The sequence below is a fragment of the Aethalodelphis obliquidens genome, unplaced genomic scaffold (genome assembly GCF_003676395.1).
Source record: "Aethalodelphis obliquidens isolate GAN/ISIS:26980383/991018 unplaced genomic scaffold, ASM367639v1 scaffold112, whole genome shotgun sequence".
Taxonomy (NCBI): domain Eukaryota; kingdom Metazoa; phylum Chordata; class Mammalia; order Artiodactyla; family Delphinidae; genus Aethalodelphis; species Aethalodelphis obliquidens.
The window spans coordinates 1,493,720-1,508,486 of NW_020838056.1; the positions used below are offsets into that span (position 1 = coordinate 1,493,720).

The 14,767-nt window shown below is 41.9% G+C and overlaps 1 protein-coding gene across 1 annotated transcript in view; it reads right to left on the minus strand.

The window, feature by feature from the left end:
• Nucleotides 1-614: 614 nt before the first annotated feature.
• The window catches only part of MYRIP (myosin VIIA and Rab interacting protein), a 199,527-nt gene continuing 185,374 nt past the window's right edge, over nt 615-14,767 (minus strand). Inside the window, exons 12-16 of the mRNA XM_027097159.1 lie at nt 13,407-13,568; nt 8,422-8,526; nt 8,249-8,309; nt 6,744-6,862; nt 615-2,762 (exon numbers count right to left, since the gene is read on the minus strand). Of these exons, the coding sequence (XP_026952960.1) occupies nt 2,730-2,762; nt 6,744-6,862; nt 8,249-8,309; nt 8,422-8,526; nt 13,407-13,568 (480 nt within the window). The 3' untranslated portion in view covers nt 615-2,729. The remainder of the gene's footprint in view (nt 2,763-6,743; nt 6,863-8,248; nt 8,310-8,421; nt 8,527-13,406; nt 13,569-14,767) is intronic.

Here is a 14,767-nt window from a genome sequence, read left to right on the forward strand (position 1 = left end):
TAGTCCCATTTGGGGATGGCAGGGGCCAGTGTCTGGGCAGACCAGCCTCAGAGGACCAACAACTGCCTCTGAGCCTGTGCAAGACTCTGGGAGAGTCACTGCCTTGTTTGCCACTCAGCTATGTGGTCCCTGCAGAGGTGGGCAGGGGCTTTTCCACTGATGTCCAGGCTTCCCTCCAGGGTCTCACCCAGGGTTCTCAAACTTGGCACCACTGACATTTTGAGTTGGATAACTCTTTTGCTGTGGGGGGCTGTCCTGCTCACTGTAGAATGTTTAACAGCATCCCTGGCCGCTATCCACTATATGCATGCCCTGCCCCCACCAAGTTGCAACAATGTCCCCTGAGGCACAAAATCACACTGCCCCTTCTCCCTGCTTTGAGAACTGCTAGTGTTACCTGAGTGACCACTTAGTGGAGGTGGCCCTGGGAAATTCTGTTCTCAGTAGAACAAGCAATGGAGAGGTGAGTGGTGTAACCGGAATGAACATGGGGTGTGGGGTAACCATGGCTTTGAATCTTGGCCCCTCCAATGACTACCGCTTCTTCACTCCCACTCTTCTCTAACCAAAAACAAAAACAAAAAAAATAAAAACACACACACCCATAGACATCGTTTCCGTAAATGACTTTTACTTCTTTATCATTTCTCTTGACAGTAATTCTTGGCAATGTGCATATAACATGAAGGCAAGCATACTTTCAGAAGTCATCAAAGATATGGTCCTATTGGCCTCATTTTCTCAAACCATTAAAATATTTTCATTTATAAAAATTAATCTAAATATAAATATTGACACTGAAGATCAAAGTCACTTGATGACAAAATAATTCATCTGGAACTATAACATATGCTTATGGATTTTAATAGTAAATTAAATCTTTGCACTTATTTGGCACAAGGAAACCTTTATAAAAATTCAAATGCCATAGAGCAGGCTTCTTCTTCTTTTTGTTTTTTGCAAGGCTTACACAGTACACATTTTTGTCAAAGAAAACTGAGTATTTTAACACTGTAACACAACAATAGTTGCTTTTCATGCCTCTTAAAGAAAACTCTCTATTTGGAACTCAGATCTTTTTGTTGTGTTTTTAAATTTTGTATTTGTTTGCTTTTAATAACACCAACAGAACAAAAAGCCAAAGATTTACTTTATTTCAAAGGAGTCATTTCTGTTGGATAACACATACACAGCATCAGCAAGGAGTATTACCAGAAGATAGGTAGACCCCCATCAGGAATGGATCATAACACACATTTCAGCAGCAAGTCAGGTCTGGAAATGTGCACAGCAGCAAAAGATTGTAGAAGTGGAAAACAACACAGAATGAGGCTTTGTCAGGCATTCGAGTTATAATTAGCTTAAAGGTCTGACTTTGGCAAATTAATCACTCTGGCCCTCAGTCTCCAAATCTGAAAAGTGGGGATACCTACTGAATAGGGTTGCTATTAGGATTAAAATGAGAATAACATTGCCTCCTTCAGAGCAGTCACTTAATATACGTCAGTCATGCTATTCCCTTGCCTCCCATGTTTTGCCTTCTTCCTCAGATTCAGAATTTATCAGGAGCAAATTTTTAAAAAGTTGCTAATGCTTAATTAATTGAGTGAAATTCCAGTTCCATTTGCTTTTATAAATACACTGTAAATAGTCATGCATGTGCTACCACACACGTGGAGTTAGTGTCAGCTCTTGCGTCTGTTGAATTCAATTTGTCCTTGCTTTATTCAGACATGCAAGTTTTCTCAGGTCTTAACCATTTTTATCTTTAAGGTCATTTTACTACTTCTGCTGAATATTTATTGGGAAATAAATTTTGGAGGACGGCGTTTCCTTGTGTGGCTATATCCTGCAATAATCCAGTTACCTAAACCTCATTTAGATGCAGTCAGTGCTAAACCACACCTTATTGATTCTAGACAGAGTGCTAAAGTTAAGCCAGTGGTGGGCTTTTGCAAGCCTCTCCCCCCTTCAGAGCGAGGAAACTCTCAGCGAGTCCAAGGAAGAACCCTGAATTCTCGATGAGACATTGTTTCAGATAGATGTGGGCCAGCATGGGTGAGTCAGAGCTTTCGGTCCTATGGCTTGTGACTGCAAAGCAATGGGAGGAACTGGTGGTGTGGTGGGCTAGGAGCCAGCAGGAAGGAGGTGGCTGGAGGGACACCTTGAGAGTTGAGGGCTCCCCAAGTTAGACAGCCCCTAGTGCTCACTACAGGGGTTTTCACTTTTCTCCTTAGCATTTGTAGGACAAAGATGCTTGTGAGAGATTAATAAGAACTGATGAGTTAAATGTTAATACCCTTCCCTCCACTATCCCTCGACCCCAACAATATATTTTGGGATAAATTGTTGACATATAATACTAGTTGATTCAAAGGGATTAAAAAAGGGAAAAAAAAAAAGGTCTTAAAGACAACACGCAGTAGCAAAGCGAACAGGGAAAAGATGCATCTTTTGAACTGGAGCTCTACTGTTGGAAGCCAGCGTCTTGGTTTTCTGTCTTGGATTCTCCTGGGAGCCTAAGGCAGAGAGTAGGCAAGACCTTGATGCTGAAGTCTGGGTCTGCTTTCTGGCTGAGGTATCAGGACAGCCCTGTGCAGGGGTGCACTGTGGCCTCCCCACGCCCTCTCCTCAGGTGGAAATCCGTACAGTATTCGATGGCTGTTGGGTCAAGGCACTGTCGTGTACGGCCGGAGGCAGTGGGTCACTGGCAGTGGAGTTCCATGGTGCTAATACCTCACAGCAGACTCCAGGGTGGGCTCCTGAGGGGAGAAAATGAGCAGATGCAATCAGCCACTTGGTGAAAGTGAGGAGAGGCCATTAACAACAACGTCTGCTGCTTTTTTTATGTTGTAAAAGGTATTCATGCCCATTGACCAGTGAAATATTTCCCAGTATTCAAAAAGTGATGCATTTCTTACATGTACTTCTTAATCCATTTGAAATTCATTTTGGTGTATGGAATAAGGCAAATTGATTCCCTTCCCACTGCATCCCGTTGGCTAATTTCCCAAGCAGAATTTTTTAAAAAAATAATCTATACCTCCTCTACTGGTTCCTAATGCTTAAAAAGTCATATAACACTTTTTCATATGTGCCTGTATCTATTTCTGAGCTTTCTATTCTATTTCATTAATCATCAGTTTCTGTACAACTTTTAATTGGTTTTAAAATCTGGCAGGAAAATCACTTTAATTTTGCAAAATGCTCTTGTCTATTCTTTCTGATTTATTCTTACATGAACTTTAGTTCCAAGAAAATCCCACTGAGAATTTTATGAGAATTGCATTAAACTATAAATTAATTTGGAAAGAAATGAACTGTTGGTCGGATTTATTAATCAGTTTCTCAATATTAAAGGTATTGGTGGATTCCTGTAAAATTTACCTGGTAATTTATTATTTAATGTACTGCTGCATTTAGTTTGCTAATTTTTATTTAGCATGCCTCATCTCTCTGAAGAAGTACTATTGGTTTGTGGTTTGTATGCGTCTGTTTGTGCCTGTGTGTGTAAGATGTGTACATACTTACCCGCCCTGTCAGCCCTTTAGCTGTTTTAACAGTTTTACAACTTGAATCTTTTAGTTTTGAAATTTTTTAATCCTCTGGAATATTTCATATTGCATGAGAATTAGCTCATAAAAATTAATCAGCAAAACCTTTTGGCCAGAGAAGCTTTTTTGAAGTTTTAATAAATTTTAAAATTTTATTTAAGTCAGTTTTTACTGATATTCTGATTTGATTCTGATTTTAATAGAACTAAGACTTTAAAATTTATTAGCATAGATTTACATCACATTGTATATTTAAATAAAAAATTCACATCTCTTATTTTGTTATTTCTTGGGTTTTTTTTCTTGAATTGGCTAACAAAAATTTCTCTATTTTTCCAAAGAATAAGCTCTTGGATTTATGATCATTTCTATAGCTTTTTGGTTTTAATTGGTTTATGCATTTATCTTTGATGTCTGAAATTCAAAGTCTAGTTCACTTGTTTTGCTTCTTCCTTCTTTAATAATGAAGAAAAGATTTAATACTGTGAATTTGATTCAGTGTGGTTCTGTATGTATCCCATTTGTTTTGATATATGTAATGTCTTCATTTTGTAATGCTCTGTGGATTAGCTTTTTTCTTTAATCCAATAGTTACTTGGAAATATGTGTGAGATGTGCACGTTGTGTGTGTGTATGTGTATACTTGTGTATGTGGGTGCACATGCTTTAAAACTTCTGAGTAGGGTTTCTGACTATTTTAACTTTTGTTCTAATTTTCTAGATTTGCTTTATCCAATAGGGTAGACACTAGCCACAAGTGGCTGTTTACATTTAGATTAATTTTTTAAAAATTTATTTATATTTTATTTTTGGCTGCATTGGGTCTTCGTTGCTGCGCGCAGGCTTTCTCTAGTTGTGGCAAGCAGGGGCTACTCTTTGTTGGGATGCACAGCCTTCTTATTGTGGTGGCTTCTCTTATTGTGGAGCACGGGCTCTAGGCACGTGGGCTTCAGTAGTTGTGGTACACGGCTCAGTAGTTGTGGTTCGCGGGCTCTAGAGCGCAGGCTCAGTAGTTGTGGCTCACAGGCTTAGTTGCTCCGCAGCATGTGGGATCTTCCCAGACTCGGGCTCGAACCCATGTCCCCTGCATTGGCAGGCAGATTCTTAACCACTGCGCTACCAGGGAAGCCCTAGATTAATTAAAATTAAATAAAATTTAAAAATCAGTTCCTCCAAGGCAGTAGCCACATTTCAAAAGCTCAGTAGCCACTTCTGGCTGGTGGCTACCATATTGGGCACTGCAGATATAGAACATTTCCATTATTTCATAAGGTGGATTCTTTACCAGTGGACCATCAGGGAAGTCCCTCTTAATTAAAGCTTAATAATTACACTATTCAAATTATCTAATTTGTATTTATTTCTGGTGTACCGGGCTTCCAAGGGCTGATAAGGGAATTTTAAAGTCATCAGCCATGGCACATTAGATTGCATTGCTCTATTGTTTTGCCAATTCAAGAAAGTCTCATGATTTACTTACTTTATTTTATCAGTATCTAAAACATCCTCCCTCCCTGTTTCTACTGTGTGCTTCTTGCCTTGAATTCTACTTTGTTTGAAAGTAGTATTCTTGCCTTTTCTTTTTTGTTTGCATTTATTTAGCATAGAATGTTGTCTATTCTTTCATTTTTAACCTCTCAGTGTTATTTAAAGTTAATTTATTTAAGAAATAATTTATTGAGGTGAAATTTACAAAACATAAAATTAACCATTTAAAAATGAACAATTCAGTGGCATTTAGTACATTCACAATGTTGCGCAACCACCACCTCTATCAAGTTTCAAAACATACCATCACTCTAAAGTAAAACCTCTTACCCATTACGCATTTCTTCCTATTCTCCCTCCCCAGAGTCCCTGGCAACCACTGATCTATGTTCTACATCTACGGAAGGTAATTTATTTATTATTTTATTTTATTTTTTAAGAGAGGGGTATCTGGAGCTTTATCCTTTAAAATTTTTTTATTTTTAAAATTTTTGTTGACGTATAGTTGATTTACAATGTTGTGTTAGTTTCAGGTGTACAGCAAAGTGATTCAGATACACACACACACACACACACACACACACACACACACATATTCTTTTTCAGATTCTTTTCCCTTATAGGTTGTTAACAAAATATTGAGTATAGTTCCCTGTGCTATATAGTACGTCTTTGTTGGTTATCTATTTTATATATATTAGTTAATCCCAAACTCCTAATTTATCCCTCCCCCCCACCCTCCACTTTCCCTTAAGGTAATTTATTTTTAACTATCTTATTTATAACAGACTCCTTCCCTGGCCCTAGTGGTCTGCCCTTTCAGTGTGATAATGCTTCTTTTTAGCTGTTTGAAGTAACAGCCAGGAGCCAGGTAATTGGACTTTGAAAGGTCAGGGGTAACGGCTGGCCAATGAAGCAAAGGCAGTGGGCAGCACTGTTGCCATATGGTACCTAAGAGATGCAGTAACTTGTAATTCAAAAGGGCATGCCCACCATTATGCCATTATCTGGTGCTTCTGTGCTCGTGACACAGGGACATGAGGGGGAGGAATGGGAAGGGAGTGACAGGTGATGCATAAAAGGCAACAGAATAAGTTTTGCCTTTCGTTGCTTCAATCTTGTCACCCAGCCATTGTCTGCCCCCTCTGCATAACTGGTATCACTGAGGCAGTTTAGCTGGGTCTTCACCTCCCATATAAGCAGCATCAAGCATTTGCAAAATTCTGAAGCATATGTTGGTGTTAGGGTAATAATCCCTTAGCCCTCTTATATGATCTCCAGGTTTATGCAAATTATCCACTGTCCCTTCCTTTGCCGCATTTTTGGGCAGCTGCTGACATTTTTTCTGAAACACAAGTAATTAATGGCTTAGAAGAAATTTAAGGAAGAGTGAATATGAATCAAAAACAGAATAAAAACTCTTATACCTCAATCAGACCTTATATTTCTGTCTACATATTTTTATTTCTCTTATATTAAATCTGGTTCATACAAGGAGCTGGAGATATAATTGACAGGATGTATCCACATACCCAAGAGGTTAGCAATATAAGGACCCCCACCACCCAACCAACAGGCCATGAGACCATGCAGGAAGGATGCTTCTTGGGGCTCTGACTGGGGACCTACAGAAAGAAGGGCTACAGAATGGAGGTGCCATCAACAGTGACAGTAATTGTCATTAAGATAGAGATGACTTACTATCAAATCCTTGGTAGTGCTTTTCCTTTCTTTAGTCCTGTTTGTTGAGGAGTCTTGGAGAATGAAGTTGCGGTTAAATGTTTTAATGATGGTCGCTGAAGATGCCTCAATTTTTTCAGCTAAAAGGAAACACATAGGAATAAGTATTATCCAGAAGCTGGACTGATGGTTAAGGAAGAAAGACCAGGTGTCCAGATTACCCAGATTTTTGTTCTAGACTGGCATCTCATTCTGGTCCATAGGTCTGACTGTGGAAACTTTTTGTTCTGTTTATTTATTTATTTATTTATTGGTGGACCAAATAAATCAAGGCATCATTGGTGGCTTTCTAGGCACAGGTAGCTTGGAGATAATCCAATACAGTCTACAAACTCTTATTTGCAATTCTGAAATATAAAAGGCTCTAAAAACAGCAAATCTTTACAACTTTGGAGTCAAAATTGCCTGATGGCAAAACCTGACTTAAACTAATAAGTGGCCATTTCAAGTCCTTGTCCCTCTCATGGAGCATGAACGTTGTCACGCTTTGCTGCAGGGATATTAACGTGTTTATCAGACACTACTCCAGACACCATGGGAGCGGGCTGTCATGAAATACACAGTACATGTACCATATTACCTTTCTAAAGTCCAAATAATTCTGAAACATATATTGACCCAAGGGTTTCAAGTAAGGGATCGTGGATCTGTAATATATTTTAACTGTTTAGGGATCTGGGGAATACAAAGTAGGCACTGAGTAAACATTTGTTGAACAATGAATGGTGGAACCAGGACTCAAACATATATCTTCTGACTTTCTACTCTTCTAATTTGCAGTTCTAAATTTCTAGTTTGGCATCATCATTCTGTGGCTTCTGAATCTAGGGAAATTGTTGAAAATGTCCAGTAGATAAGGGTGATAGGACTGGCATTGCTGGAATCCCTCTAGGTTGGGCTCTTTGTTAGATGCTTTTGGTGTCCTTCCCACATCTCCCTGACAGTCACCATTCCAGCCCACTGTGACAGCATCCTACTACAGGCATCACCAGTCTCTCTTGGCCCATGAATAATGGGGTGGGTCAGAAGTACCAGGGAGTTAATGCCCCCACCAGAAATAACCTTCAAGCAAAGACGAGAGTTGAAATATCTCATCTTCCTATTCTTTGAGATGAAAACTCTGAGGTGCGGTTGATACCGTCTCCCAGAAGTCCTCAGCAGGGGTTAGCCTCATTTGCCCAAAGCAGCAAACTACTAATTAAAGTACATTATATTGGCTTAATTTCCTTCCCTGAATCTTTTTTTTCTTCCCTTATCAGTGTTTCTTGGAATTACCTCCCAAATCACATCTTTGTCCCAGGGTCTGCCTCTTGGAGGAATTCAAGTCAAGATAGACTCTCCACAAGGGCAATTCTGGGTGAGAACACCCCATTAGATCTGGTCCTCAAACTCAGATCTCTGAGTTACTCTGAGTGAGTGAGTCAGGCTTAATGCTTTGGTGGCTCTGTGGTTTGATTTAAGCATACCTTTCACCGGTGGAGCAGGGAGTTTCCTCCTCTGCTGCCTTGATGTGTCTATGGTTTGTACCTATAAACAGAACACAGGAATCAGTACACCTTCGCAAAGCCGGAGATGTTTTATCTTCTACATTTTCCAGGTCGTGCAATATTCCAGCAGAGGGAGTGAGGGACAAACGCACCTGGTTCCTTTGCTTCTGATCTCGTTTTCTTGTGAGGCGCCCACAGGGTGCTATGTTTAATCCTGCAATGGTCAGGGCTGAAATCCGGCTCTCAATATCAGAAATCTTGATGCAACAGAAAGGCAGAATCAGTAGGGAGAAAGCCCAGGAGGGGAAGAATCTTTGTTAAAAGTATTATGACTCTATAAAGAACAAATCTGCTTTGATATATTCTCATTCATTCATTCACTCATTCAGCTTTCACCAAGCACTTCTCTATTTAGTACTGTAGTGAGAAAATAAACCACAGGCCTTTCTTTGTAAATTTAATTTTCCAGTTGTTAGCTCTAGAGTATGTCACCCCTGTCAGAGGTCCCCTAGGGATAAACGGAAGCCCAGGGCACGATGGGCATGATGGCCCGGGGCCATCTGGCTCAGCATAGGGGTGGGGGTGGGGGTGAGGGAAGGCTTCCCAGGGAGACAACACGATGTGAGCTTTGAAAAGCAAGTATGATTTATAGGTCCTGCTTCCTTCTTCCGTGACTCCCTGAATCCAAAACCACAGCACCAGGTCTTAGGAGGGAAGCCCAGCAGCCCCTGGTTCAAGTCCATTTCCTCTATTAAGAGGCCAAGTGGCCTTGAGAAACTCCCTTCTCTCTCTGGGCATCAGTTTCCTTTACTATAACATCAGTAGGTCAGAAGGAACTCACATTTTTTTCCAACAATGTCTTAAGGTAGATATAGAGAACAAGAGCCCACTCAGCACCCGGAAAGAACCCCGGTCCATCCATGTCCCCAGGGGTGAAGACAACACGGTCCCTCCTCTTAGGAAAGGGCATTACTATGTGCCGTTGCCATGCTGAGTGCTTTAAACACATGAACTCACTCATGCTTCATTCATAATCCTGTGACATGGGTACCATTCTCTTGGTTTTACAGATGAGGAAACTGTGGCTTAGAGGGATGAGTGACACACCCAACATCTCACAGCAGAGCTCAGCATTAATGCTACTGCTCATGATCTTGCCACGTTGCCCCCTTCTCAGAGGCCTTGCCAAGGCCTGGCATGGGGGACACTGGAGGAGGCTGGCAGAGTCGAGGGAGGAGGCTGGGATCACAGCATCCTGCTGAGATGGCACAGCCTGAGTGTTGCTGGGGAATCAGACAGGAAACCTGAAAGTGGGCCCTGCTGCCAATGTGTGTGCCTCCGCCCTGACGTCTCCATTGCCTCCCCTGTCCCTAAGCTATTTTGTGCTGCACAAGACGAATTCTGATTCTGCTGCCGTTTACTGAGGGCTTCTTTGGACAAAGCCCTTTGGGATAGCTGCTATAGGAAGTGCAGAGAGAAGGTCTGAAAGGTCAGCAAATATGGGAGATGCTTCCCCTATCCCGGAGGAGCGGCAATCTTACTCAGATAAGGAGGAGGAGGCAGATAAAGGCCAAGACTGTGGCAGCTGGTGAAAGAATCCAAGCTGCCCAGCAGCCAGCCCCCAGAAGGGGCCACTGTGCAGCCCCTGTCCCTTCCTAGCCCCCAGATGCCTTCCTATTCTCATTCCTCAAATTTCACACTGAGAACGGCGTTCCTTTGGTTTATAGACCAGTAAATTGCATAAACTTTTATCAGTCATTTGCAACTGATGTGGGTTAGATGCCCACATTCTTTCCTGGAAGCAGTTTTGATGGAGGGCTTTGCTCAGAGGGCCCTGGGAGACAGGTCAGTGGGAGAGCAAGTTGCTGACCTCCTGATTTGCTGACTGCCAGGCTCTAGAATAAGAAGGGTTAATTTTTCCAGTTTTAGTCCACAGGGCAAAGGATGCAGAAAGAGGAAAGGAGACTGCTGAGGGCTGATATTGCCTACATTTTGTTTATCCGTCTCTCTATCTATCCATCCATCCATCTATCACGTTGTATCTGTGTTCCATTAATTCCTAAGACTGCATATCCAGTGACCCTTACACTGTGTTCCCTTAATTCCTAAGACTGCATATCCAGTGACCCTTACACTTGCTAGAAGGGGATGACCAATTCTGCTCTGGGTTTCCTGGGAGCCAAAGCAAAAAGATCATTTTACGACTCTGTGTCCACAAGATAAAGACCAAGTACTCAGAAGAATAGCTTTTCTTGATATTTAGAGTTAAGAGAGACCTTCCCCAGGAATGCCCACAGAGATGACCCTTCAGGACGCAGTGGACAGCATCCTTAGCACGCTGCCCGTGCATCATCCTGCAGTTGGCTTCAGCACCAGGCAATCCTGTCAGATTAGGTCAGATTCTAGGGTTGCTTTCACCTTGGAGTCCCAAAGGTTAACTCCAAGGTGAAAGCAACCCTAGAATCTGACCTAATCTAAGAACTCAATTCAGCACATCTACCCTCCAGTGGGACCCTCCTACCATCCTGCAGGATACCCTCTGTGACATCTTCTGTGAGACTCTGCTTTGGACAAGAACAGATAACAAGGAATTAATCTTCCTTCTGTGGCAGCAACTGTAGGACAAGGAGAGTCTCCACGCTAATAAAGGTTCCCACATTGAAAAGAGCCGTACAGATGATGGCAAGGTTGACAACCTCCCATGCAAAGTAAGGACTCTTATGCAAGTGGATATATACCTGAGGGCAGGACAAGCACATTTTTCAGGAAACCACACAGCACAGACTGGTGAAGAATTTGGGCTCTGAGGCCAGAAAGACTTAGGTTTAAAATCCTGGCTTCATCACTTTTTAGCTATTTGACTTCGGTTTAACCATTCTGAGCCTCCTTTTCTCCAGATATAAAAAGGGAAGAATAACAATAGCCACCTCATGGGGATGCTGAAAGGATTAAATACAATAATGAGTTCAAGGGTTAAGCCCAACTCCTGGCCCACAGTAAGACTCACTGAATATTAGGTATTATTAATGACATTATTATAATATTTAACAACGAATGATAAATTAATAGGCACATTCAAACACATGGAAAATGGACATTTTGGACTCCAGGATTTTCTGCCATAAAACATGACTCCAATAATTTAAGCCTAGAAAAATTTGGAAACATGAATAACTAATTATCCAATAAAACCCTCCCAAACACCCATAAACAATATTACTTCCTGCTAAACCATTCAAGAAGTATTTGTTGCAAAATATACCCCCAGAAAACAAATGATTTGATTCTATTTCATATAACATTAACTATAAATTGATTAAATGTTGAGTGGCATTTGTGGGAAATGATTTTTTTTTTTTTTTTTTTTGTTGCGGTACGCGGGCCTCTCACTGTTGTGGCCTCTCCCGTTGGCTCCGGACGCGCAGGCTCAGCGGCCATGGCTCACGGGCCCAGCCGCTCCGCGGCATGTGGGATCTTCCCGGACTGGGACACGAACCCGCATCCCCTGCATCGGCAGGTGGACTCTCAACCACTGCGCCACCAGGGAAGCCCGGAAATGATTTTTGAGGAGAGTTGCTCTTCAGCCATGCTTGCTGGTAATAAACAGTCAACAGGGCCATCTGTGATGAGACCATTCCTGGGCCATTCCTAGCATAGAACTGGTTCCCTCCCATTCTCAAGAGTGCTGAATGATATGAGCAGCTGTTGTGATTTTTGATTCTTTAAGATAAAAATATTTATTTAAAAAATAATTATCAGACTTCCCTGGTGGTGCAGTGGTTAGGAATCTGCCTGCCAATGCAGGGGACCCAGGTTCAAGCCCTGGTCCGGGAAGATCCCACATGCCGCGGAGCAACTAAGCCTGTGTGCCACAACTACTGAGCCTGTGCTCTAGAGCCCACGAGCCACAACTACTGAGCCTGTGCACCACAACTACTGAAGCCCACGTGCCTAGAGCCCATACTCGTGACAAGAGAAGCCACCTCAATGAGAAGCCCACGTACCGCAACGAAGAGTAGCCCCTCGCTGCAACTAGAGGAAGCCTGCGCCTAGCAACAAAGGCCCAATAAATAAATAAACTTATAAAAAAAATTATCTCCCAAAACTGTCATCTTCTCTATCCAGAGATGGTTTCAATTGATCCCCGTTCTCCAGAGGATGCAGTTTTAAGATGCAGGGTCTACAGAAATAGCAGTGAACCAGGGGTCTACACTGAGCTTATGCTGCAGAGACCAGCATTTCTCATGGGTCCCTGAGTATGTATATGTCCATGGACCCCAGTTTGAGAATGAGTTACTTAGTCCACAGTCCATTTTGATCCAGAGTCAGAGGCCAAGAGAATATCCATGAAAACTGCAAACAAGCATCTTCAGAAAGTTATAGATAATATAGTAATTAGTTCTAAAACAGCCATATCTAAATCATGAAAAATATTGGTCTAAGAAATCTACACTTCGTTTTTCATTTATTTATTCATCTCATTTTTATTGAGGCCCAAACCTGTGTGAGGTGTTATGCTAGGCACTCGAGTTATTGTGTTAAGCTAGATAGCTAGAGTCCTGTCCTCAAGGAACTTTTAGTCTATCATGGGGAAACCTGGCATTAAATAGGTAATCAACAGTGTGATGGGACTTCCCTGGTGGCGCAGGGGATAAGACTCCGCGCTCCCAATGCAGGGGGCCGGGGTTCGATCCCTGGTCGGGGAACTAGATCCCACATGCATGCCGCAACTGAGAGTTCGCATGCCATAACTGAGGAGCCCACCTGCGGCAAGTAAGACGTAGCACAACCAAATAAATATTTTTTTAAAAAAACAGTGTGATAAAGGTTAGGGAAGGGTGGTCTTGGGATGGAATGGGAACCTCTATAGCAAGGGTCAGGGAATTTGTCAAAGAGGAAAATGACATAGGTTTTAAAGAGATATATTATGAAGGTCATAATTTGGGGAGAGGAAGCCTGCACTTTAAAAAAGGAGGCTTTGGTGGAATCCACCTGGAAGGACCATGCCCACGAAAAGTCTGCTGGAGGTAGCAGGAACTGATAGATATAAAGGCTTTGAAATGATTCTTTTGTAAGATGGGGTGCCCTCTCCTTTTGCCTGGTAGTTCTCCATCTAGGCAGAGAGGAGAGTTCTTACCTGGATCTCAGCATGGTGGACCCGGGCTGCTGCCGTGGCTACTTGGTCCTCCAGATCTGCCAGTTCAGTCTCATCAGTGCCACTGTGGATGCAGCGGGCAGCATCCTCTAGCTCACTCAGCTGGCCTTCAAGTCCATACACGGTACCTGCCGCCAGGTACACCTATAGAGGAGGCATGGCCTTTGAGCTCAGGTCTGTGGACCCAGGACTGGTGGGGCCCCTTCAGGGGATGCCATAATTCAGGGGAGTGAAAGAGAACTAGACGCAACATTGGGAGAAAGAGACAGGGAGCCCCCCATTTATAAACATTCCTCACACTTAAGTGGTGGTAGCATAAGGTCTTGCCACCCCCTCACTGTCAACCACACCTCCTCTTCCCCCAACCTTTCCTGCAAAAAAAAAGTAGTATGTAAATTTTAAAAATATGATAAAATAGTACAAGAATACATGACATCAGCTACATAAATTGTGAATTTGTCCAGGGACTATAACAACCACAATTATCAAGATAGAGGATACAGAGAGAAAAACTCATGATGTAGTTTTGCCAATAAAAATTTTGGTTGGCATTAGTAATTTGGAAAAATTCAGAAAACATGAAAGAGGTGAAATTAATTTAAAACGATTACAAATTTTGCATGAATTATCTCTGATTAAGTACCGTGAAGTTGCTTGAATCAGGTTAAGGGAATGAAAATGAACCTGAAGTGTGTAGTAGGAAAATACCTTATTTTTTAGAAAATAGTGTGATGTTGAGAAGCATATAAAATCTATGATCAATTAAGACAGTTTTTTGAGAGCTCCTGAAGATTAAAGAGAAAATAAGATAAAGGAAGTAATTTGAGGGAAAATTAAAGGAAGTTACTTTGGCTTACGAGTTTATAAGGTGATTCTCATAAAAGTGGGCAAACAGAAAGTAAAATCGTTGGAATAATTCAGGCTGAGGACAGGGTGAGTGAAACAAATGCTCCTTCAGCCTAATTAATAACATGATGAAACAGTGGACAACACAAGGAACTAAATGTATCTAGAGAAGGTAATTACTTAAACAGGTTCATGAGGTTTAATCAATGTATATAAAGCTCTAAACATGTAATCACAGCCATTTAGAGTTGACTTGAATGATATGCACGGTCACTCCTTTAACTTGAGTTAAAAATATAACAGAGTTAGGCAAGCCAAGAGCAGTGCACACAGATGATGCATGGTCGTTTGCACTGAGCAATGCTGAGTGTTGGTGAGGAGGGCAAAGAATCCTGAGATGCTCCAACTCAGTCAATTCCTTGGCATGATTCATGCATCTGCATGAAAACTGGCAATTTTACCAAACATTTCAGAGTGGAGCAAAGGCAGGTGCAGGT